Here is a 26,035-nt window from a genome sequence, read left to right as displayed (position 1 = left end):
TCTACTAGGTTGGTAGAACATTGTTGTTTTAATTTAGTTTGGGACTTTTTGATGGGATTCATTGAGCTTCTTTGCAATCTCCTTTTCCTCTTCAGTATACTGAGCCCTTTGCTGCCTCAAAGTCCAATCACCTTTCTAGCCAGTTCCTGCTTTTAATGTATTGATTTTTTTAAAAAATGTGGGTCTTAATGGCTCTAGCAATATTCCAAGTTGAGGTTTTTTAAATCCTTTATTGCCTGCATTTATTTTACCAAAGTTTGTTTTCCTTTTTGTTCTCCTCATTTGGGCAGGTCTTCCATTTTCTGAACCAAGCCTTCTTGCCTCCAATAGCTTCCCTGATTTTGCTCAATAGGTATGCTGGCATCCTCTTGTGGTGCCTTTCCCAATTTGCAGTATGCATTGCAGCTGAATTTCTGTTATTGTGGTTTTCTATAAAACCCTAAGTATTCTGGAAAGATTTGATCCTTGACTTTTTCCCTTTCAACTTCCTTTTTACTAAATCCCTTATTTTGATGAAGTCTCCTCTTTTGAAGTCAAATATGACTGTTCTGGATTTCATTACCAAACTAAAAACTACGGAGAGACCTGGTCTGAACAGAGATATTGGATTCATTTCCCATTTCTAAAGCTAATTTTGGTCATCTATCACTTTAAAAATCCCTTGCCCTTCACTGTGGAACCAACTGCCATAACAGTCATCAACAGTTATAAGGTTGAAGCAACCTCTGCTTCAGAGTATCTGACAAAGTGTGTATTACACAGGAAAGCTCATACCTTGAAAGCTTATATTTAGTTGATCTTAAAGGTGCCACTGGAATTATTAAAAAAGATTTTTTCAACTTTCATCTTGTTATTTATCATGTTCTGGATTTCCTTTGCAATTGTCCACTTACATATATGTTGAATTTGATAGCACTGTGGTCACTGTTCCCATTTGATTCAACCACACTTACATCTTGTCAGTTGAGATCATCAGACAGGACCCCCTCCCTGTTGAGCACCCAGCACCTACTGAATACTTTTTTTTTTATTCCAGCAGGTATTTTTAACTGAAGTCTGATGTAATCAATGTCAACTTTTTCTGCGATGTATTTCTTGTATGCCACTTCAGAGATGATTATAGTAAAGTGGTGTATAAGCTGTTTAAATAGTAAATAGTTAAATGCAATTTTTAAAATAATTGTATAACAAGGGGAAAAATACTTGTATCTGAACATATTTTAATTGACACAGACTTCAAAAAATAGCATCCTAGCAATAGGTTAATTTTATGGAGTTTAAAGCTAAGCATACAAGTTCTAAAAGCATGCCTTGAAATCCATATTAACTCTAGTACTGTATGCTGTCGGGGGAAGAGGGAGAGGGAGGGGAAAGAGGAAGGATGCTGTTGGTTGAAATGAAGTCCGATCCTGTATAGATCACTAATGGAAGCGCCAACAGAAACGTGTACAGATTCCACACGATCATGAGGAAGCCCGCATCTAGGCAGGACCTTGTCTCTTCGGCGTAGTCACTAGTGGAAGCGGAGCGGCTGTTATTCGTGGCTTCTCCACCCAGGTCTGAGACAGCAGTGGTCGGGGGGGGGGGGAGGCAAGAGGATGGAGCCGTATAAACCCCTCCACGGGTACTGTGAAAACAGACTCCTTTTGTCTGGATCTTCCCCGTGCAAAGTGGACGGCTGTCTTTGTATTGGTGCGCCTAAGTGTTTAATTTGTGTTTAATTTGCCAAGTAACTGCAAAAAGCGACAGGAAACTTGCTCCCGAGTAGTATTGTTGAACCGTATGCAGTTCCTCTGAGTCAGCCTGGAGATTTCAGAGGACCTGAAGGCAGCAAGAGGAGGAACGCCTCTCTCGGACCTTCATTCATTCAGTCCTCAAAATAAGCAAAAATAAACAAATCCTGCCTTGTGTGGTCTGGCAGTTTAGAAAAAGCCTGGTTCCTTCCTTTTTTTATGTCTTATTTGGTGCTACAGCCCCTCCACCACGAGGTGGCTACGGACAAAGGCGGAGGGAAGTGGGATCGGATCATAAAGAAACAGAGAATCGTTCAAAGCGCCATGGAGGGAGACCCCTTGACAGCCTCGGCTTGAAACAAGCCACGCCTCTCTGCTTCTGCACAAGAGGAATGAAAAAAGAAAAAAGTCTACTCGAAAGCCTCCCCGCCCCCCGCGCGCCATCCCATCCCCGCTCGTCTCTCTCCTGCATCCAATGAGAGACGGGTGGGCGTGGCTAGCCTCGTTCTGCTCCGAGGATTCCTATATAAAGCATCGGGAGGGCGTCGGTTCGCTCTTTCGCCTGGACCTCGAGGAAGTAGGTGAGCGTTGGGTGCGAGAGTAGTCGTTAAACGGAAAGGGCCGCCATTTTGTGGGCAGGGTGCGCTTCGTCACTCGCGCTCTCGCTGAAAAAACGGCGCTTAAAAAAATTATTTTCGCGAGCCTTCCCTCGGCGTTAGCGCACCCCTTACTTCGGTAGCTTTTGGGGGGCAACGAATGAAGGCTACGTGGAGGCGCTGCGCGTGCAGGAATTTCGTGGTGGGGTGTTGTAGGCTGGGATTGGCAGGCTCCCTCGCACGTGGAGGCTTGAATTAAGAGGATATTTTTAATGATGTGGTAAAGTGGGGGGGGGGAGACCCCTGTCTTACTGTTTGGCTAAAAGGATTGAGCATATTTTTTTTATCCCACGTTTTTTCCCGCCGAAAATCGTTCTCCCACGTATCTCCCCCCCCTTGCAAATTTGGAACAAATTAAAAGTGGGGAAGCGCGTAGCTACAGGTAGGAAAACCACGAGGGAGGATGAGAGGTTCTCGCCGCCCCTCTCTGGGGATCTCGTCTCCACCTCGCGGCTGATACTTTATAAAAAGCACGAGGGCGGAGGTCAGGAGAACGGGCGAGCCCATCGTAAATAAATCCGGCTCTCAGGAGCAGTATATGACTGTAATTCTTAGCAGCGGCCTTAAGTACTTGCTAGGATTTCTCCCAAATGAAATGAACGTGACTGAAATAGGGCTGGGATTGCCTTGGTTGCCTATTTAACATACGCCAAATTTCTAACATAATCAGACTAATTTCATGAAGTCTTGAACCACTAATCTACTGTCTTAATAACTTTGTTCACCTGCTGATTAAGATTTCACTAAATCATAGAATCAGAAGGCACCACGAGGGTCATCTAGTTCGACCCCCTGCGATGCAGGAAACTATCCATGACTTGAACCCACAACGCTGAGATTTAAGACTCATGCTTTACCAACTGAGCTCTCCCTTGGCTACATCTGATGAAGTGGACTTTAGTCCATGGAAGCTTGTGCCATAACAGTCATTATGTTGCCACAAGAGGTCTCTTTGTTGTATGCTGCAAACCTGGATAGCTGTGTAATCTGATTTTAACCCTGTCTTACTTTATCTCTGTTCCAGGAGCTATGGAACTAAGATTTGTGTTACTATTGCGGAGACACAAAATGAGCTCTGTGGTATGTATCCAGTACTCTGCATCAAAATACTTGCATACTTTAGCTAAGATTTTGAAATTTTTCCAGATATTAATTACCGTACTTTGCAGCCAACTTTAAGTAGGTGTTAGACATTTGTGTACTTGGAATCCCTATTTAGAATAATAGTGGCATTACCTTAAAACACCTCTATTTCTGTGTATGCTTGTCACTATCCTGCAAATGAAAACCTTCAGCTGGAACCTTCTGACTTGTACTTTGTTCTTAACTATATACAACACTATAGCTCAGGTCATAGTATCCTGGATGCATAGTTCATTTTCTGAACATGCGTGATTATGGTTTTAAATTGGTGCCTTCTAAGGGAGCAGTCCTAACCCTGGAGGCATGCTGCTGGTAGGAGTTTGGAATTTGTGGAGATTGCCCTCTGCTGGGCTTTCTCTGCCAATGCAGGTCAGCCCATATACTGGAAAGGGACCCAAATTGCTGTGGGATAGCTTTTTCTGCCTGGAGCTGCTACAACAAGCATTGCAAAAATAATGCCCTAACCAACAAGGCAGCAGGGCTTTGGATGTGGTAGTGGCTCCAAGTGGCCATGGACCTGTTAGTTAAGTAGCACCTTAGAGACCAACCTGAAGAAGTATGCATGCACATGAAAGCTTATACCAAGAAGAAACTTAGTTGGTCTCTAAGGTGCTACTAGACATTCTTTTAAATATATTTAGTCTGCGTCAGACCAACACGGCTACCTATCTGAATCTACAACCCTGTTAGAGTTGTTGTAAAAAGGTAAAGGTACCCCTGCCCGTACGGGCCATTCTTGCCAGACTCTAGGGTTGTGCGCCCATCTCACTCAAGAGGCCGGGGGCCAGCGCTGTCCGAAGACACTTCCGGGGCACGTGGCCAGCGTGACATCGCTGCTCTGGCGAACCAGAGCCGCACACGGAAACGCCGTTTACCTTCCCGCTTGTAAGCGGTCCCTATTTATCTACTTGCACCCGGGGGTGCTTTCGAACTGCTAGGTTGGCAGGCGCTGGGACCGAATGACGGGAGCGCACCCCGCCGCAGGGATTCGAACCGCCGACCTTTCGATCGGCAAGCCCTAGGTGCTGAGGCTTTTACCCACAGCGCCACCTGCGTCCCACCTGTGAGTTGTTGTACTCGTGCATTAAAATACATAATTCAGGCAGAAGGAATTAATAGTTTTGTGATGAATCTTGTTTGCCAATTATGAGTCACAGTATTGGTATTCCCTGACTTTATTCTTTTATAGTGTATTACTATTTTTCTTGCTTCTGAACTTTATAAAATTTTATTTTCAGATTGTGAAAACACCAACATATGTAGAAAAGTATTCTATGGAGAAGAGTGGATTTTCTTAGGTATGTTAAAATGCTGTTTGGAGACTAAAGTCATAAACTGTAAGGTTACTGTTTAGGAACTTAAAACTGCTCTCTCCTCAGCTCTTGTAAGAGGATGAGAGACTGAGAAACTAGGGAGAGGAAGAATTCCATTGCCGTAACTTAAGTCACTGTAGTGTGCCTTTACTAGTAAACACCATAAGAGTTCTGCTGGATTAGACCAAAGGTCTACCTAGTCCAGCATTCTTTTCTCAGTGCCCAACCAGATGTGCATGGAAATCCCACAAGCAGGGTGTGGATGCAGTAGCAGTCTTCTGCATGGTATCTTCCATGAATTTGTTCCATTTTAAAGCCATCACAAGTTGGCAGACAGCACTACATTTTTTGGTGTGAATTCCATATGTTAATTATTTGAATAAATACATATTTGTCCTGAGATCTCTCACCATTCAGCTTTGTTGGGTAACCCATGAGGTGTCAAAACTAAAAAGCCCCAAATGTTTTAACCTTGGTTCATGTGAGAGTTGCTCCAGTCCCTTGTGTCAAACTCCATACCACTTTGGAAAATAATTTATTTTGTAAAATCAGCACGTGCAGGTGTAACATTGTCTCCCTGCATGCCATGATTTGCAGATTGGATTCATGCAACTTTCCCTTGATGCCATTAACTATGGTTCTGTTGCATTTGTGCTGCTGTTTTCATGGCTTGTAAACTTGTTTTAAACCATGGTGTGCAGTAATTGGGGTTCTTACCAGAAGGAGAAATATAAGGAAAAACATTTCCCTAATACTGTATTGTTTTTCTTTTCAGGCTTGAAGCTACTTTATCCTAAAGGTATGTGAGTTAAATTTTCATATTGAGAATGTATTGGCATTGGTTCAACCAGTGATGAGCCTATCCCGAACCTGATACAGTTTGATGAAAAACTGCCAATATGGATCCGGCTTCTGAGACTACCACCAGTAAACTAGTGTTTGATATGTAGATAATCTATCAAATTCTGTTGACGCTGATGCTACTTTCTCTATCTTTCACTTAAAGGTTATAGCAGCTGAAATCCAGGCAGCAGTTCCTTATTCCTAACATACATTAAGCAGGTGGAATGTTTTGAATTGGTAAGTTGTATTCAAATGGGCAGGGGGGGGGGACATGCTGGTTTGGTGCCACTGCTGGAAGTGCATTGGTGCAAAGTTAAGTGTCTAAAACGTTCCTTATGGACTTATCCAAGGCAAGTGTTGGGTGGCCAGTAGGTTGCTGTTACTGGACTGAGCATCTTCCAAGCAGTAGCTGCACTCTACCAGCTTTTGGTGAAGGTCCAGCAGAATTGTTTTGCTGATGTGCCTAAGACACTACAGCCAAGATGGGGGATATTGGACTTCCACCAGTCCCAACAGAGTGGTTAGGAATGATGGGAACTGTAGTCCAGTAATATCTGGAGGGTGACAGGTCTTGTATGCCTGCTCTGTAGACATCTCCATGAAAACCACGAAATAACATGCTGGCTTCGTCTCTAACAACCTGCAGCTTCAAAGTTGGAGAAGATGGTTTGGTATTTTTCACATTTGCCAGATTGTGGTGTCACACTTGATGCAGACAGGGATTATGTGAGCCTGTAAAAATCTTGGAACTAGGCTGGTTTGTTTTATGTTATTAGAAATCCTCCATAATATATAACAATAATGTACCCCACCCCACATCTGACTGTTACCCCAGCGACTGGGCAGCTTGCAACAGATTGAACAAAAACACAACAGAACATCACATTAAAAGCTTCTGATACAGGGCTACCTTCAGATGTTAGCTTTCACTAACGTGCTTCCAACTGTTTGGGACTAGAATTCCCATCTGCCCCAGCTAGCAGTGTCATGCTTCCTGTGCTCTGTGGTCTAAAACATCCGGAGGGCCCCAGGTTGATGAAGCCTGTTTTGTTGGGCTTCAGTTTGTTAGCTAAGGCCAAACAAGCTTTTATCTTTGTAACTACCATTTAACCTCTGAGCTCAGTCTATAGACATGTGTCATAAAACAGGACTCTTAAGACATAAATGTTCCAGATTTATAATTAATATTTCTCTGTTGACTATAAAAGTTATTTAAAAGTTTCATCATTGCTTTCTGAATAGGGATGGGACAGAGAGCCTAGCCTGTAGGCGGAAGACTCAATTCCTTTCTGCAGTACCTATTGCAAAAACAGGTAAGAAAACATTTGCACGTGTTGATTTGCAAAGCACTTGAGAATCAAAAGTAGCAACCAATAAAAACCATAGAAATGTTTGAAGTGGACTCTGATACGAATGAAGCTCCAACTGAATTATATTGAAAACAACAGTTGAGCGCCACCAGGATTCACAGTAATAAGACCTGAAACATTAAATAGTTCAGTCTGGGAATAAGCATGTTGCTTAAATGTATTTCTACTGGTCTTAAATTATTGACCTAGAGTACAATAGATGTTCTAATAATCTGCATTAATCTTTTTTAAATTGTGTTTAATTTTTCAGTGATAAGAAGTAAATGCATCAAACAAGGTTATCTGGAATCTACCTGAATGAAGTTCCAGCGTCCATTAAGGAATATCAGATTAATAATAAAGTATAAATGAAAACCTTTCTTGCAGTTAAATGTTTATAACAATTATATGTACAGTAGGTTTGCTATAGAGAGCCAGTGTGGTGTAGTGGTTAAGAGTGGTAGTCTTGTAATCTGGGGAACCGGGTTCGCGTCTCTGCTCCTCCACATGCAGCTGCTGGGTGACCTTGGGCCAGTCACACTTCTCTGAAGTCTCTCAGCCCCACTCACCTCACAGAGTGTTTGTTGTGGGGGAGGAAGGGAAAGGAGAATGTTAGCCGCTTTGAGACTCCTTAAAGGGAGTGAAAGGCGGGATATCAAATCCAAACTCTTCTTCTTCTTCTATATTCAAAGCTTGATGTTCTCAAATGGTTCTTTTTCATGTCATGGGATCTTATGTGGCTCTTGAGAATGAAGATTGAAGCAGTGTTTCAGAATAAAGCTTTATAATCACTATTTTAGTTATTTAATGTGTTACTGAAGAAACTTTCCTGAATAATTGGTGGAACTCAAGCAGTTGCAGCACTAAAATGGTTTTGGGGTATGTAGGTGTAGTTGGCATCTGCAAGGTGTTCAGTTGTGCTGCTGCAGATAGTGTAACATTTATATTAAAACTAAAAAATAATAAACCAAATACTCTCCCTAATTAGCATATGAACTATTTTCCCACTTCAGCCTTCCTAGCCCACCTCTGCAAAAAGTTTCTGCAGGATCATCAGATCCAAGTGGCTGCTGCTGCATTTTTACCTGGATCAAGCGTCAGATAATGCAAAACTCCCCAAGCAGCATTTTGGAGCTTCCATTGCCTTCATGAGATACAACAGTAAATGAGTGGTAGAGCTGTCATTTGCATACTGCCATGAAATTGGATGGCTTCAGTGGTTTTATATAGATGTTGCCTGGAAAACCCACCTACTGGAGGGCCTTTTCTGTGGAACTATCTATTGGGATTTCTTTAACCATTACTGTTCTTTTTAAACCAAGTGGTATGCTTTCTGCAGGCATCAGCTCTATCACTCTAGAACTGAAGCCTGCTGTACTTTTAAGGCCCCCAATGGTGCACTAGCAGGGGCAGATGACTGGTTTACATGAAAATTATATTTGTGGAAATTAACATACCATTTGATTGGGGTGGGGGAGTCTAGGTAAATGTGAAATAAAATACTAAAATTATTGACAAAAAGTTACAGGTATTTTAAAACATTACAAAATATGATTAAAATAGGCTTTAAAGAGATAAAAAATTTTTTTGGTACCCTGCACATTTTGACTGGGTTGACCCTGCCACTGGGCTGCTTCCAACAGAAACGCAACACATTACACATTGTCTCGATACAGTGCTGCCTTCGGATGTCTATGGTTGTATAATTGTTTATCTCTGGCATCTGACAGGGTGGGTGCTGCCACTATTTGAGAAGACTGGTTCTGTGTAACTTCATTTCTCACAATGAGGAAACCGCCAGAAGGCCCTCAGAGCTGGATCTCACTGTCCAGGATGAACAGTGCTGGTGGAGATGCTCCTTTGGGTATACAGAGACAAAACCATTTAGGGTTTTAAACAGTGAATTGTGCTCAGAAACATACTGTGAGCCAATGTAGATCCTTATGGCCAGTGTTCTATGGTCCCAGTGACCACTCCCAGTCACCACTCTACCTGCTGCATTCTGGGTTAGTTATAGTTTCCGAGTCACCTTCAGAGGTGCCCCCACATTGCAGCAGTCCAAGTGGGAAATAACCAGGGCATGTACCTCTGGCATGACAGTGCGCAGGCAGGTAGGGTCACAGCTGGCGCACCATGTGGAGCTGGTAGACATCTACATGTCCAGATAGGCTTAACAAACAATGTTTTAAGCGGGATATAAAAAATAGTGAAGCAGCCTGGATGATATCAATAGGCAATGACTTCTAAAGTGTAAATGTAGCCACAATAAAAGATCAGTTTCTTAAAACTAAAGAATGAGTATTATGTGGCACCTGTAACAATGCCAGTTCTGTAGATCGAAGCATTTGAGTAGGCATATTTGGGGTAAGGCCATCTCACAAACTGGTCCCAAGCTGTTAATGACTTTACATAGTAATAATTACCACATTGACCTTGGCCTGGTAGGAAATGGACAACCAGCACAGATCTCTGAGCAAAGCTGTTATATGCAGACAGGTTCTCACTCCAGTCAGCAACGTTGCTGCAGCATTTTCCACTAACTGCAGCTTTTGGATCAAGTGCAAAAGAAGCATTACACTACAGTAATCCAACCTAAAAGGTAAAGGTACCCCTGACCGTTAGGTCCAGTCGTGGACAACTCAGGTTACGGCGCTCATCTCACTCTATAGGCCGAGGGAGCTGCCGTTTGTCCGCAGACAGCTTGACTAAGCCACTTCTGGCAAACCAGAGCAGCCCATGAAAACGCCGTTTACCTTCCCGCCGGAGCGGTACCTATTTATCTGCTTGCACTTTGATGTGCTTTCGAACTGCTAGGTTGGCAGGAGCAGGGACCGAGCAACGGGAGCTCACCCCGTCGGGGATTTGAACCGCTGACCTTCTGATCGGCAAGTCTGTGGTTTAACCCACAGCACCACCTGCGTCCCTAGAATTTACCAAATGGCTTCACAGGACAAGTATGAACCCACTAGATTTGGCTAGAACAGGTATGGCCAAACTTGGCCCTCCAGATGTTTTTCGGACTACAACTCCCATCATCCCTAGCTAACAGGACCAGTGGTCGGGGATGATGGGAATCGTAGTCCCAAAACATCTGGAGGGCCAAGTTTGGCCATGCCTGGGCTAGAGGGTCAGAAACAACCCCACCCCCGCTTTAGACATTAGCCTAACTGTGTCCTGTCCCTATCACCTCCCATAATGGGGAAAAAATAGTCTTCACAATTCAGCTGTCCCTCAGCTGGCCTTCCTGGGAACTGAGGATTCAGCTCAACTTTACCTCAGCTGCCCTTCATGGGAATTCAGGAGTGTACGGAAAGTAGCATTAACTGGCAGCAGTGACTGTATTCTTCCTGTTTAAAGCTGTTTATCTACTTGACAATATAATTATTATTAGTTACTGCTACTACTGTTACTAATTTTAAATTGAATAGTACCAAGCTTTGCTAGGCTATGATAGTGTGTGCAATTATTATTTTTTTAAATGGAATGTCGAGTTTCGCTGTTATGTCTTAACTGCAGTGCCGGTTAACTACATTTTTATTCAACAGCAGCTTCTGGTACACATCCAGGTTCCCCGAACGACTTTACACCGAACTTTAAAAAATCCCCACAAATTAAATATATCTCTAATACACAGTATACACAAAAATTAAATAACGTAACAAAGCGTAAAAGCAACACTGAACTAATCGTCAAGAAGCTTATTGCAATAGCCGTGACAATCCGAAATAACTACGTTCAGAACGCAAAAGTTCCCTCAGTTCTCGAACGTGCGCAAGTGTCCCAGAGCGCTAATTAGGAGTCGCCCAAAGAGCGGGCGGCGGCGGCAGGGCAAGGGGGGCGCGCGCGCAGCGGAGGCGGGCAGCAGCGCACGGAACGTTCTTTTCTCTCGCCTTCCGCAACGTTACAGCGTGCCGAGGACCGCCAGCCACGGTCTGTAGGCGCATGCGCGGCCTCCCATTGGTCCGCCGCCTTGCCTAAGAATCTAGCTTTGCCAAAGTTAGCGGGCGGGGCGATAACCCTTGTGGATCTGCTCGGGAGACCCCGGCGTTGGGGCTGCGCCAGCGCGCGCGCGTTCTCTCTCTCCCTCACACGGCGGCGGCGGCGCCTCCTCCTCCCTCCCTCCTCGCGGCTTCTCCCCGCCCTGCCTGAACCGAGTGGAAGGGGGCTGGGGTTGGTTGGTGCCAGCAGCGGCGTGAGCGCTCGAGCGGCCGCCATTTTACGCAGGCTCCTGCCACATTCTCAGGACACGCTGAGGGAGCGGAGAAGGGGCAGCTCCGCAACCGCGCCCCCCGCCCGCGCCACCCCTCCCTCTCCGGAGCCCTTTCGCGCGCCGCTCATCGTCCCTCCCCCGCCGCCGCCGCCAGCCCCTGCCGCTCGCACCACACAGGTCAGCAGCCACCGGGGCTCGTCAGGCGCTGTGGAGAAGGGAGGGGAGAGGGAGAGTCGGCGGGGGGGGGGTTGGCTATGGGGGGTGGAGAGAAAGAAGGGGCCCGAAGAGAAGGTTCTCCCCAGGAGGAGCGGGCCGGGAGCCCGTGGAAAACGGAGGGAGAGCGGGAGGCAGCCTGCCGCCCGGCCGGTTCCGGCGAGCTGGGAGCTTGGATAAACAAAAGAGGCCGGCGGCGGCCCTGTCCCGCGCAGCTTCTCCCGGCACTTAGCCACGCTGGGTGGCGGGTGAAGCTAGGCCGCACGATGTGGAGGGAAACGAGGGGAAGCCCTCCCTGCTCGCCCCCCCTCTCCCTCCCGCGAGGGGCTCCAGCTGCCTCATTGTCCAGGCGGCAGCGCCATTCATTGGCCACGAGGCGCCTCCGGGGTGGGGTGGGACATGGTGGGAAGGCTGGAATGAGCAGGGCAGGCAGCCGCCGCCGATGCCAATGTGGCTGCGGGACGACTTCTTTTTCTAATGGTGGTGGTGGGGTTTTGCCGCGTGCCTCGTGTCACGTAACGGGCCGGAGCCTGGGATCCGTGTCTTTCCAACGCTCGAGTTGGAAGAAGGGGGGGAGGGTCTGGATTCTGTGCGTGCGTTTTTACCCGGCGGGAGGAGAAAAGGCATGGGAAGGCAGTCATTTTTGTCCGCCCCCCCCCCCGTTCTTTCCACATGGCGAAATCGGGCCCAGGGTGTTGCAATTCTTCTCCCGGAGGGAAAAGTGGGGGAGGAGGAGGAGGGACAGGCTGCTTTTCCGGGAGGGGGGGTGGGGTGGGGTGGAGGGAAGTTGGTCGCTGGAGGAAGTTGTAAGACATTTGAACGCGCCGAGCACGTGTTTCCAGCGGGCATATGGCGGCTGCCGCCGCTTGGGCTGGGTGCGGACTGGGAAGCGCTTTGTTCCTTTCGCCTGGTTGCTTTTAGGCCCTGTCAAAGAGGCGGGAAGAAGCTGTAGCGTAGGCAGCGGAACGGGATTTCGCGAGAGGTGCGAAGGGTTGAATGAAGCGATTCGGGTAAAAGCAGGGAATGGCAGTGGCTGTGTCGCGCGTTGGTGGCTGCACGTTCTTCCGCGCCTTTTGCTTCATGTTCCATTTCTAACTTCTCCAAGAGCTGCTTAGGGCGTTTTAGAGAGACAGAGAAGGGAGGTGAGCTAGAGAGTTCGGCTGGATTGTGTAAAATCTGCAATAAAATCTTAATATCCTCGCTAGGCTTTGGTTATAGGGTATGCCTTTGCACTATTAGTCTTTCTCTTGAAAAAGCCTTGCGTGCTTTCTGATTGCAAAAGTAGTAGGGAAAACGGCTTAAACTCTGCGAGTCCCTAGCAGGTAGCTGCATGTATTGATTGATACACCAATAGTTCGGCTTTAAGGTTTATAGCTTAATTATGATGCTTATTGCGTTTGAACAGATATCTGGAAACATGGCTTCTGAACATGTTAATGGGAATGGTACTGAAGAGCCGATGGATACTTCTGCTGCAGTTACCCATTCTGAGCATTTCCAGACATTGCTTGATGCTGGTTTACCACAGAAAGTTGCTGAAAAACTAGATGAAATTTACGTTGCAGGTAAGATGTAAAACTTGCAAAGTCACATTTTCAATATTTTCTATTGGACTTTTCCTTGCTTTGGGCTAAAATAGCAACTTTTTGTGGTTTCCAAACAAAAAACAAAAACCCAAAGATGGGGACTGCAGTCTTCTAAGCAAGTGTTTGGATGATAAACAATAACGTGGCATTATGCTGCTGTAGGTTAGTCTGTGGTACTGAGTGAATGGGTGGTGGTAGGGGAATGCAGTTGTACTTCAGGCAGTAGGAAGAGTTCATAGTGGATTATATTTGTCTTTGGAGCACTGTGTAGTAAGTGAGGCAGTAATCATAAGCATCTCTTCTGGAGGATACCTGATTTAATGTTTGAACCTGTGGGTGCAAAGGCTACTGTGTTTTCAGTCATGTTCTGAAGCTCAGTTTTGGAGACCAATAGAATTGTTTGAGTGCTTTAGTCTTTTTAAACAGTTTCCTTAAGAGGCAGAAAAGTACTGAGAATCACTGCTCAAGTTGAGTCAACTGTTTATGCAAAATTATGACTTTTCAGAGTTTGTCAAAACTTAACAAGTTTCAGCATATGTGTTACAGTACATTTGTAGATTAAGGCAACTTTTTAAGTAAAGGGGAAATCCTGAAATGGGCCTCTGACCAGTGGATCTGCTTCTGAAATGAAATAACTAAAATGCTAGAATATAATATTTCTTTTTCTAGGGCTAGTTGCTCACAGTGATTTAGATGAAAGAGCTATTGAAGCTTTAAAGGAATTTAATGAAGAAGGTGCATTGGCAGTGCTTCAGCAGTTTAAAGACAGTGACCTCTCACATGTTCAGGTAATGTACTACTATAGTGGCATTTCTGTTCCTTGATAGTACTACAGTTTGTACTAGCACATGTGAAAAACTTGAACAAGTCAGGATGATTGATTTAAAATTCAGCCCTTACACGTTATTTGTGTAATCTTTTTAGAACAAAAGTGCCTTTTTATGTGGCGTCATGAAGACATATAGACAGCGAGAAAAACAAGGGACCAAAGTGGCAGATTCTAGCAAAGGACCAGATGAGGCAAAAATCAAGGTATGTTTATAGGCCAGTATGCTTATGCCTTTAGTGCTAATTTTTGTGGTTGTATAAGAATGATTTGTGTTGAAGTATTTTTTTAACAATATTTTTCTTGGTCATCCCTTCATTGGTGCTTGCCAATTGACATTTCTATAAGAGCAGCTTACTCTTCTTTAGATTCCTCTGCACAGTATTTATCCATGTTTTACTCTTGGAAAAAGTCTCTGGATACAGGTCCTGTGCTGCATCCTGCAGAGGGAGATGTTAGCAGGGTACAATTGTGAAAGTACCTCTGACATCTGATTTGTGCCACTAGCACTATGCCACAAATTGTTCTAGAATGGCAGTTTTTGTACCCAGTCCATACATTTAATATTGGCATCATGATTTGCAGGCTTTCTCTTTCTTGTTTTTAGTAGATATACATTCACACCTGTTTTTATAGAGACGGGCCATGAATCATCACTATTGGCACTGTAATTTGAGATTAAATTGTATCAGCCAGCAGTTGGAAGTTTAGTACAGCCTGACACTGGAAAGACTTCAGTGCTTCATGACTATTGAAGTATACTGCAAATACTTCACTTATTCTACCATGAGAAATTATATCTTTTGATAGAGTAATTTTTTATTGTGTGAAAGCCCACAACAATCAAGTACAGAAATTGTAGAAAAGCAATTGAATGTAGCATTTGCACACAGTGCATATATTTTTCCATGCCTTGTTTGCTTTTGTTTTTTGAGTACTTGAGTTACTGGAATTCCAATACATTTTATCCATTATTTCATTCACAAAGAGCTAATGAAATACTGAGCAGTATTAAATCTCTTTAGTCAAACTGAAGTATGCATGTCCCCAGGACTGTAGGGCAGGCTTAGTGTTGATTGAAGCATGCATGTTTATGCTAATTCATCATACAATTTGGAGGAGGGGGAAGAGTGGCCTTCCATAAAAAGTGACCTGGACACCTCCAAGCTTATTGTGCTGCTGCTCTACTAGGCATGCTATGTTTTATTAGGTGTTCTTTTAACTTGAGGTCTCTCCATGCTTCACTTCTAGCATGCTCTCCAAATTCAGAGGGCACAGCTATTCTCAATTGAAGCAGGCTCTGTGTATGGCCAAGAGAAGGCTGCTGATATCCTACAGCAGTGGTTCTCAAAGGGTGTGGTGCGCCACACTGGTGTGGCAAGTGTGATGGGAAGATTCAAGGATAATCAGTATTATATTTGGGTCTGATTAATGTTCTTACACAGCTACGTTGTTTTATACTTTATGGCTGTCCAGTGATCACATTATAAAGTAGTTGTGTTCTGTTTTATAAATCAAGCACTGCTAGGAGTTGTTTATTTCAGTTTCCCTATGTATTTCTTACCAATACAAAATTCAGTGTGGTGCAAGCAAATTTAAATTCTGAAAGTGGCCCAGAGAAAAAAGTTTGAGAACTACTGCCCTGCAGTGAGGCACAAACAGGCCGTCATTTGGTGGGATAAGTGTAGGATTCTTGGCATAACAGCCGCCTATGCAAACAGAAGGCACCTAGCGAAGGAAGCAAAACTGGCTTTGAGAAGCTTTGCACACAGGATTTAGGATTGAAATGTACAATAGGTTTTTTGGGAGGGTGTGATTTTGTGCAAAAATCAAATTTGCTCAAAATTAGTATATACTCAGACATACTCAAAGAGGGAATGCAAGTCGCTCTTAAAACATAAGTGTCAAAGATGATTTCATTGCAAACATTTGTCCTCTTTTCCTATTTTAATTAGACAGTGTAATTAGTTGGTAAACAGACTTTATTTAAAATTCTAAACTTAAATTTGAAGGCACTTTTGGAGAGAACGGGTTACACACTTGATGTGACTACTGGACAAAGAAAATATGGTGGTCCTCCCCCAGAGTGTGTCTACTCAGGACAACAGCCTTCTGTTGGCACTGAGGTAAGCAGCATCACATTTTATGATGGGGTGGTGTGTCCTTGCTACCTGTATGTGTGATCCTTTTTAAAATACCTTTTTTTGTTACAGATATTTGTGGGTAAGATTCCAAGGGACTTATTTGAGGATGAACTGGTTCCATTATTTGAGAAAGCAGGGCCTATATGGGATCTTCGCTTAATGATGGACCCTCTGACAGGCTTAAACAGAGGATACGCTTTTGTCACTTTTTGTAACAAAGAGGCAGCTCAGGAAGCTGTTAAACTGGTAAGATTTTTCTTACTGCATTCTTTTAGGATCACCCCTTTATCTAAAATCAAGTACAAAAATCCCTGGCAGTGGCTGAAAGTATACTCTTCGGTGTACATCATGATGTATAGATTAGAATCGTAACCTCTTTTAGTTAAGCAGTTCTAAGAGTTCCTTTACCTTATTTATTCAGTTTGTTATGTTACATGCTGTTTTTTCTTCCCCCCCCCTTCCATCCCTGTGAGCGTCAGGGATAGCAGAAATGGAAATGCTTATACTGCAGTCTTACACATGGAATTATGTCTTGGGTTAAGTGGGCGCATTGCACGATATCTGCTGTTTAACTCATTCAAAGGCAATCCTGGATTAGGTCATACTGTACAATATCTTCTCTAATTCTATTAGTGGCTATATGTTAGAATATCATAGATGTGGGGGGAAATGGAATTACTGCATGAAGAGCAGGATTTTGAACAAGTTCTTTTTAAAGGCTAAGAAACGTGGCCCTTGACCTGAAAGAAAACTAGCTGTCTACCATTTTACAAAAGATTTCTGTTTTACTTGCTTGAAAAAGATCCAGGCTAGTGACTGGGCTTATGAAATACCATTTCTTTAGTTTAAAGTTCCATACCCGTAATTAAAATTTTGGTTATGGTCTCTAGTGTTGAATGTACTGGAGTGTTACATGGTACACTAAATTGGTATAGTGTGCAGTGCCTTCATGTGGCTTAATTTGATATTAAAGTAATCTAATTGTCCCACTACTTAAAATGAAGGACCATTCTCCATGGTCTCTGTTCCCCCTTTTGCTTTTCTACTTGAGGATTATAGCATATCCTTGGTCTCTGACTTGCAATTCAGGGAATGAGCACTGCCATAAAGGGTCAAGGGGAGCAGTATCTGGGGAGAGAGATTGACAAGGTCATCTTTTGCTCATAGTCAAAACAAGAACAGTGGGACACTTAGCAAAAACCAAGTAGCTCCATAGGTAGTCTTAGGCTTAACTTTTCCTCACAGAGTGAGATGACTTGTACAATTACTGAAGTATGGTAAGGATGCCTTCTACTCCACTTTATATTGATGTGTGTTCCCAATGGGAGAGGATCCTGCTGCAGTGTTGCAGCTGTAGTTGGTTTCTTTGAAACTAAGCAACATTTTGTGTATTAGTTGAAAGGCAGAGAATAGTTGTTCTCAGGTACCACTGTTGCTGCTTTTCTCTGATCTAGGATTAGAGCAACATGTAGGGTTTAACCCAAGGTGTCTTTGAAGCACATTTCCCCCAAATAATCTTAAGAGCTGTAGTTTAAGGGTGCTAGGAATTGTAGCTGTGTGAGGGGTAAGCTACAGTTTCCAAGGTTCTTGTGTGTGTGTGTGTGTGGTGTCCACATAGCTGACAAGCATAGTGTACTCATTTACAGGGTAGCTAGGCTATTCTGTTGCCGCAAGAAAAACCCCATTATTGTGGCAATTTTAAAAACTTTTATGAACCAAGGCCCATGATAATAAAATCCCATAATAAAATTGTCAGTCTTTAAAGTGCCTCAATACACTTCGTTGATATTGTGTCCAGTTACTTTTAATCAGGTAGGTGGAAGCAACCCAGTGCCATACAGAACCATCTATTCGGTGGCCCACGTAACTGCATTATCACATGGTTAGAAGCCACGCTGCTGAAAATGGTACACCCCCAATACAGTGGTACTTCAGGTTACAGACGCTTCAGGTTACAGACTCCACTAACCCAGAAATAGTGCTTCAGGTTAAGAACTTTGCTTCAGGATGAGAACAGAAATCGTGCTCCGACGGCACGGTGGCAGTGGGAGGCCCCATTAGCTAAAGTGGTGCTTCAGGTTAAGAACCGTTTCATGTTGATGGACTATATGGAACTGGCGGAAATGACTGGCAGAATCCGAGACCAGGGAGAAGAGTCGGTGGAAGAAGATTGGAAGAAATTTAAAGACTATCTACAGAAATATTGTAAAATTAATGAATGTTAGAATGATGTTGGATAGAAATTAAGTGGTTTTCAGCTGTAATACTATAAGGGAATATGAAAAATGGATTATTAATAGGTAAAAATTTAACGTTACAATATTTTAAGATTAAAGACTAGGATAAACAAAGAGGGTAAGGATTTGCTGAACCAACAAACTGAACTGGAATACAAAAAAGGGAGGCGTGAGGAGGTCCGGGAAATAAGCTAATGAAAAATAAGTAATGGAAAGAATGAGTTGTTTTTAACCATTTTTATTTTGTATTTTCTTATTTTTTTATTTTTACTTTGTAATACTTTGAAAATCTTAATAAATATCTTATAAAAAAAGAGAACAGTTTCATGTTAAGAACAGACCTCTAGAATGAATTAAGTTCTTAACCCGAGGTACCACTGTACTTGAAGCACTTGCTCCTCTTTTGAAAAAAATACTACTCTGTATTGAGTAATATTTCTGCAGTGAAGTAAAAGTTTAACGTTTGCAAGCAAGGAAAAACAAGCACTTTTGGATGACCTACCCTATATTACTTTCTTTCTTCTAGTATAACAATCATGAAATCCGCTCTGGAAAACATATTGGTGTATGTATCTCCGTTGCCAATAATAGGCTCTTTGTTGGCTCTATCCCTAAGAGTAAAACAAAGGAGCAGATAGTTGAAGAATTTAGCAAAGTAACAGGTAAGTTACTTTGTACCTTGGGTGTGTGAATTTAAAAGGAAATAATTCAAGTGATCAGTGATGAATTTTTTCACCATCTTTCGGCTGATGTTGAATGATGATGACATTGTAAACTGAGATCATAAGGAATATTCTTGACAGTAAAGAAAGAGATGAGCTGGGACTGTGGCCTATCCTTCTGTCATACATTGCTTGAGGGAGGTTTTACCCAAAGCCCCTTATTCAGTAAGTTTGACTGTTTGGAAGAAATTATTAAAGGAGTAATTTTGCTCAGTTCTGCTAGATCGCGTTGTCAATCATTTAGAATATTCATGAACATTCCATGACATCGTAAGAGCTTGGCTTCGTTTGCCCTTTATTTTATGTTAACACACTAAACTGTGTTAAGATAAAATAAAGGGCAAACGAAGCCAAGCTGTTACGATGTCATGGAATATTCATGACATTCAGTAGAGACATACTATACTGGTCAGTTGCTGAAAATATTTGACTGGTCAAATATCTAGCCCCAAATTAGAGGCAAGTGTTGTTCATGTGCAGTCTTTTTTCTTGTTCAGTTCAGACTTTTTCACTTTCTAGAAAAGTACTTTTGATGGGGAGTAAATTAAATTTCTCTGTTGGTTTTCAGTTAGTGCCATGGTATATGTGGGGGAAAGCAACAGAAGATAAGCTACCGTACGTTTCCGTGTATAAGACTAGGTTTTTTTTATTTAAAAATTAGGTTAAAATTGGGGCTTGTCTTATACACTGGGCAAGCTCCCCCATTTTCTTAATTTGGAGTTCCCAAAAATTATACACATCTTTTACACAGAGACGTGTTATACACGGAAAAAGACAGTATATAAGAAATTCTAACATTTTACTGGGGAATTTTAGCAAATCTAATAGTCCACTGTATTATATTAGGGTAAAAAGACAAATTGTCAAAGTTTTATTTCTGTTTTATAATAAATTTGTATGACTGCTTAACTAAACTCACGTGATTGGCTTCAATTTCAGAGGGTCTCACAGATGTAATATTGTATCACCAACCTGATGACAAAAAAAAGAATAGAGGCTTTTGTTTCCTTGAATATGAAGATCATAAAACTGCAGCACAAGCCAGGCGTAGGCTAATGAGCGGAAAAGTGAAAGTCTGGGGTAATGTGGTTACAGTTGAATGGGCTGATCCTATAGAAGATCCAGATCCTGAAGTCATGGCAAAGGTAAAAGATAACAGTGATTTTTTAAAAAAAAAAATTATAGCAAGCTGAAAGTCATGATTATTTTGTTAAATCTGTATCATATGGCAAATGCTCAGTGTTAGAAACTGAGATATGAAAGCTAAGAGCTAAACAGCACCTTAAACCTAGGTTATGGGTGCAACAAAGGAAGGCACACTTTTTTATAAGAAGAATACAAAGCTGAAAATGAATGAACTGCAGCTAAAATATGTTCATTTTTCACATGGTCTAGTCTTTCCCCTGCCCACCCCCCTAATATTCTTAAGAGGGTCTCTTCTCCAGTCTTCAAAGAGTTGCTGGGAGTGGGGAGGCAGAAAAGGGTCCTCCTTTCCTTCCACTTTGTAGTTTTACTCTGAAATCTTAGGTGCAGTACTGAGCCCAGAGCTTAGAAATTGCTTGCCCTAAAGAAATGCCCTCTTGCAAAATGCACCTACAACAATGGGAGTTTCAAACACTGCATATGCTGTAGAAGGAATAATGCTTGCAAAATGATTTTCCTTCATTAACTTGAATGGCTTGTTCTGCACTCAGAGCAACAACATTTGTGAAAGCTACAAAAGTTTGCTTGAATCTTCAACCAAACTATATAAAGCTGATAACTCAATAGGTGAACATGCTTTATGGTTAAATTTGCAAATAGGATCATAATATGAATTTTCACTGCTTTTAATAATTTTTATACAAATTGTGGATTGTTAACTTGAAGCTTACTTGGCTTATAACTGAGTAAGAGACATATTTCAATCTGATGCCCTGTTTGTGTTTGCACGACCAGCATTTATCAGACTAGTATGACAAAACTAGTTTCAGTTAGGATAGGGACTGAACTTTACTGCATTATCTCATTACATTTTGTCAATACAAGTCCTGCCTTCTTTTTCTTCCAGTCTTAGTATCCCCATTGTTGTAGGTGATGGCTTCAAATCACCAAGTCCCATCACTGCAATTCTCTCTTGTACTGGGATTCTTTATTATCATTTACTGGAATTGGGTTTCATTTCCACATTAGGTAAAAATCTGGGGGAATAGTGAATGTGCGTTGCTGGGACGGATGACTGCTCTAGGCAGGAGTCAGATGCCTTTCTATCCTGAAACTATGTCAGTGCCTTTTATGTTCCAGCAGCTAACCAGGGACTTTGGGTGTTGGGACTTGCAACAACATACCACCACTCTTACATATTCCAAGTGACATTGGAAGAATGAGTATACATTCGGAGCTAGTAGCCTTTTTCCCAGCTATAAGCTTCTTTGAAAAAAAATGTGGATGGAGTTGTTGTTGTTAATAATAATAATAATAATAATAATAATAATAATAGCAGCTTTTAGGGAAATATATTGTCTGAATTCTTTACAATTGGAATTTGTAAATGTTGAGATCCAGAATGTGCACAACAGAACTTTGATCTTCCTTGTCTGCATCGAAACCTTCTGAGGGTTAAGGGGACCCACAGGACTAGATTTTGGGTGTGCATGAGAAGAGGATGAAGGTCCTGTTGGGTGACTGGCAGTTGCTTTTGCAGTGTTTGATACAACTCCACGGCACATCCCAAGTGCTCTTGGCAAATGCCGGTATTGCAAAGAATGAAACAAAATTGTAGTCTGAATTAACCATCATTGCTTTATTTTAGGTGAAAGTGTTATTTGTGCGGAACCTTGCAAATTCAGTCACAGAGGAGATACTAGAAAAGGCCTTTAGTCAGTTTGGAAAGCTGGAGCGAGTGAAAAAGCTAAAAGATTATGCTTTTATCCATTTTGATGAACGTGATGGTGCTGTAAAGGTAGGTTTTGATTATCATTGCAGGTACTGCTACATGATCAAGTTATTTTTAAGTCACATGTTTCACTAAAACATTTGTGTTACAAAATGCTTAAAGCTTTGTGCTGTAGTTTTGGGCTCTAAAGTGATAGGAATACAGCAGTTGGCTGTTCATGTTCTGAGAATTTTGGTGCTCATTTTTGATGGCTGTCTCTCCAAGTAGAAAAACCATTGCTTCTATGCTTACCTTGTCCTATACTCTTTTAAAAATAAGGATAGAATGCAGACTGTTCAGTTCACTGATCTGCTCATTTTTAAGCCAGAGTCTACTCTAAAACCCTTGTGCACAGTGCAGAAACAGCTGAGTCCAGAGTTTTCATGAGTGGAATTCCATTTACAGAAACCTCCAACCTGGGCATTTACGCCTTTCCCCTGAAAAGCCAGTCTGGAAGTCTAGGAGACCCCTGAACAGTATAGGAAGTGACACGAGGCTTGTAGTAGGAAGGAGGAATTGGTTAAATCATCTTTCTTCGTTGAGAACCCCTGCTGCATCTCTTGTCTGTTTCATGAACGGGGCCCTTCTATTTGCAAATCAAGTGTTGCATGTCCAAGTAGGAGTTAGAGTGGCTAAATATACCTGAAGTTTTCTAAACTTAATCATGACACCAAATGCAATCATTTACATTTCTACTCTCCCTCCCAAATAAAAATAGAATTGTCATAGGGGAAAACGTAAGTAGAATACAACTCCTCATATCATACCTGATGCTATTTCCAGTTTTGGTCATCTCAGCATTTGAAAGCTGAAGAATTACATTTTGTTCCCTTTGTTCATACAATTCCCTGTTCTCTTTGTTTTTACTTTGAACAACTTTACCTTGCAACCTATTTTGTGAGAATGTGTAGCTGTTAGAGATTGCTTTAATTTCAAGTGTTTGCTTTGCAGCACAGATCTTTTTGCAGATCTGGTTTCAAGCCCTCATGGGTTGCAAGGAGTATTTTTGAAAACATACACATTGGAAAAATCAAAGGTCCTCAGACAGGGCCTCTAGTGGACAGGAGGTGGGCTTAATGCCCTACATATCTACCAGCGGTTACTACTACTCAACATCTCTTACTATTCATATTGTCTGCGTTCTTTGCATATTATTTAAAAAACAGGTTTTTGGAAGAATTTATTGCCAATACGCATTTCAAAACTATTCTCCACAGGCAATGGAAGGAATGAACGGAAAAGATTTAGAAGGAGAAAATATAGAAATAGTTTTTGCAAAGCCACCTGATCAAAAGAGGAAAGAGCGGAAAGCACAGAGACAAGCTGCTAAAAATCAAATGTAAGTGCTAAAGTGTGTGCATTTGACACTAAATGACACTTATACAAATGTTGTGGGTTTGCAGTTCTTGCTGTATGCGCAGCATACATACCATGGAAACATTTGTAAAAAAAATGTAGGGTTCTTTGATGACATTTACGGCTTAAGATATCGACTTCCCTTTATGCATGCTTTTCCAAAAATAAAAGTGCAGCCTGCATCTTTTGGTCTATTTTTAAAAGTGGAGAGAGAATTACTGTGTTAACTACATAATATCTCCAGGTGAGAAGTAGTGTTCTGTTCGTTATTTAGGCCTGTATGTACATTTTTAAAATAATATGTCCTCAGAAGTGATCAGGCAAGTGCAGCTTTGCCCCCTGAGATACTGTAAGAAAAAGTGGAAAAAGCAATAGAGACATGTAGCTGATCAGAAAGTGTCTCTGGGTCTATGAATTTTATTCTCCCGCTATATTCACTGCTGCTAATTATCCATTCAGTATTTAGAAGCTTTAGTTCTTTGTTACTAATCCTCACCTTAAGCTTTTTGTTGCAGTTTTGTGTATCCTCTGTGGTTTTTCATGACACAATAATTGACTGCTGACAACATTCTGTCCAATAATTTTAGAAAATTTAGACTGCAATCCTATGCACATTTTGTGGCATGATAGGAACACATGTGTAACACTCCTTGTGTGGTGGGGGGATGTCAGTATGTGAATGAGCTGTATCCCCTCGAGAGTTTTTTTGGGGAAGGGGCAATTTCATTTTATATGCTAATGTATCCACAGTTCTTGTCAAGTATGAAGCCTTCTTGACAAAACACTTGTATCTTCCTTTCATATATATATTTATATGACAAACTATATCATAAATAATAAACTCCTTCTCCCCCACTGTTTATTTGTCATCCTATTTGCTATCTCAGCTGTTTCTACACCACATCCAATGTTGTACAATTACACGTCAACTTGTGCAGCAAGACATGCATTTCCTCTTCCTACTGCAGCCATCACCGCCTCCAAATCTGTTCTGGAGTGTCCCCAACACCGAAGGAGATTTTGGGAGCATGGGGAGCTGCAGTGGGGATGGGAAAACTGCTGGTGGATGGACACCATTGGATGTCAGCCTTTTCTTTGCATTTCTGGAATAAATTAAAAGGAAGAGTTAAAAATATTCATGTGTCTCAAGCATTGATTTATAAGAACTGTAAAAGGCAAAACTGAGGCAAAACTCAGCTTTATGGGAGACTTGGGTTTGCTCATGGGGACTTGGTAGTGCTGTACCCCCTCTCCTCAGTCTCTGGACCATCCAAATCAGATTTTGTTGGTACAGGGAGGACTGAACTTGCTTTATGTGAGTGAAAGTCCATTCTGTGGGTGCAGAGACAGTGTTGGATGCAACTCAAAATAGAAATGATGCAGCACCTGGTGGTGGTTCCAGGTCTTAGGCAACCATGAACATGTATGTATGTTAGCTGTTTATAGAACAACAGATTGAATTTGATTATACTGCTGGTTTTCAATTATGAATGGTGCATGCTCTGATTACATCCAAGGCTTATTTACTGCTAGTTTGAAATCTCATTTTAGTCGGCATATCTACCCTTTGAATGTATGCTGTCAATGAAAGTGCATGTTCAAAGAGGCTTTCCGATAGCACCATTCATCTCTACACTAGGTAGTCCTCAGTTAGAGCTATCATTTAGCATCACATGGCTAATTTATGAAAAGTAGTGGCAGTGAGGCTTGGATTTTGCAGATGCTGTCTCCTGCACTGCTACAATGAGATAGTCAGCTTTTGCGCTTGTCCAGTTGACACACAACTGCAAGCGTGTGGGTCCTTTTGGACCCTGAAGAGGGCATGGGGTGCTCTGCTGGGGTGTGTGGAGGCCAGGAATGGAACTCCCGTGCAAAATGGTCACTGCCTATACTGTACTTACTGTATCACAACTAATTGAGATAGAGGCCTTCTGAGTTTCCATGTGGGTTGTACCCTCCTGGTGGTGCAGCAATACTGCTAGCACATTTGTAAAGCTACACTTACATTTGACTAAATCCTGAACACATCTGGGCAGATCTAAGCTCTGGCCAGATTGGTTTGAGACACCCCTGGTCAAGTTGACTCACTTGGAGCAATTTGATTGGGTGGGGAGGCAGGCAGGTTCTGCTTCATTAGCATGTTCCCTGCATGAAATGTGGTGGCGAAGCAGCACCCATCAAGGTTGAATTCCCTGCTCAATAGCTGGTGAACAGAGGGTTAAATAATGATGGGGGGGGGGTGAAGGATTTAAACCCTGATTACGAATTTGGACTGGCCCCTGAATTGATTTGGTGTCTATCCAAAGTGCTGGATTGGGCGTGTATGTGCACAGCCCTAATAGGTATCCAGCCCCAAGTGTCCTCTTTCTTTCTGCTTTGTGCTCGTGTATATTCTCTTTGGCTTGAACCTGCTCCCTCTCTCCATGCAGTTCATATCCCTTAATTATTATTTGGTGGACAGTGACTCCCCTACTTTTCATGCTGTTAATGTCTCTTGGGCACGTGCTTCTGTCTTTGCTCCCTATTCCATGCTAAAGCATCAGCAAATGGTGTCTTTAGTCAATTTTGAAACATGTCTATGCTGTGGTAGTTTTTGAAATTAGGAAGGGGCCCTGCATCTCTTTCCCTGCCCCCTCCTCCTCGTTCATGGGTCTTTCTGTATTCCCTTTTAGTCTGTGAGTAGCCCATTTCAGGCATTCTCTGTCCATGGAAGGGATGTAGAGATGTATGTGCTGACCCTGTTCCCTTTCTGATGAGGACTGTAAATGTTTCGTGAAAAAATATTTCCCA

General features: G+C 42.4%; 2 protein-coding genes across 8 annotated transcripts in view; both read left to right on the top strand.

The window, feature by feature from the left end:
- Positions 1–1,086: 1,086 nt before the first annotated feature.
- LOC308583305 (uncharacterized protein) lies at positions 1,087–7,412 on the top strand (the record flags this gene model as incomplete). The annotated part of the gene is made up of 8 exons (XM_081187117.1): positions 1,087–1,122; positions 2,136–2,314; positions 3,414–3,469; positions 4,771–4,830; positions 5,621–5,644; positions 5,850–5,925; positions 6,931–7,001; positions 7,309–7,412. The coding sequence occupies 6 exons, from the start codon at positions 1,087–1,089 to the stop codon at positions 5,891–5,893; spliced, it is 399 nt and encodes a 132-aa protein (XP_081043243.1). The 3' UTR covers positions 5,894–5,925; positions 6,931–7,001; positions 7,309–7,412.
- Positions 7,413–11,200: 3,788 nt separating this feature from the next.
- Positions 11,201–26,035, top strand: part of SYNCRIP (synaptotagmin binding cytoplasmic RNA interacting protein) — a 21,268-nt gene continuing 6,433 nt past the window's right edge. For 5 of the 7 annotated variants that reach the window (XM_081187361.1, XM_081187360.1, XM_081187358.1 and 2 more), the window contains exons 1-9: positions 12,866–13,025; positions 13,716–13,834; positions 13,971–14,078; positions 15,885–15,998; positions 16,086–16,262; positions 18,780–18,915; positions 19,915–20,120; positions 21,767–21,916; positions 23,107–23,228. In XM_081187361.1, coding sequence (XP_081043487.1) covers positions 12,878–13,025; positions 13,716–13,834; positions 13,971–14,078; positions 15,885–15,998; positions 16,086–16,262; positions 18,780–18,915; positions 19,915–20,120; positions 21,767–21,916; positions 23,107–23,228 — 1,280 coding nt within the window. In that variant the 5' untranslated portion in view covers positions 12,866–12,877. Of the gene's footprint in view, positions 11,425–12,865; positions 13,026–13,715; positions 13,835–13,970; positions 14,079–15,884; positions 15,999–16,085; positions 16,263–18,779; positions 18,916–19,914; positions 20,121–21,766; positions 21,917–23,106; positions 23,229–26,035 lie in introns of those variants that run through there. The other 2 variants (XM_081187359.1, XM_081187362.1) reach the window with 2 other exon arrangements.

The sequence above is a fragment of the Podarcis bocagei genome (assembly GCF_964188305.1).
Source record: "Podarcis bocagei genome assembly, chromosome: 3".
Lineage (NCBI taxonomy): Eukaryota > Metazoa > Chordata > Lepidosauria > Squamata > Lacertidae > Podarcis > Podarcis bocagei.
This window is presented reverse-complemented; position numbering and strand designations above follow the sequence as displayed.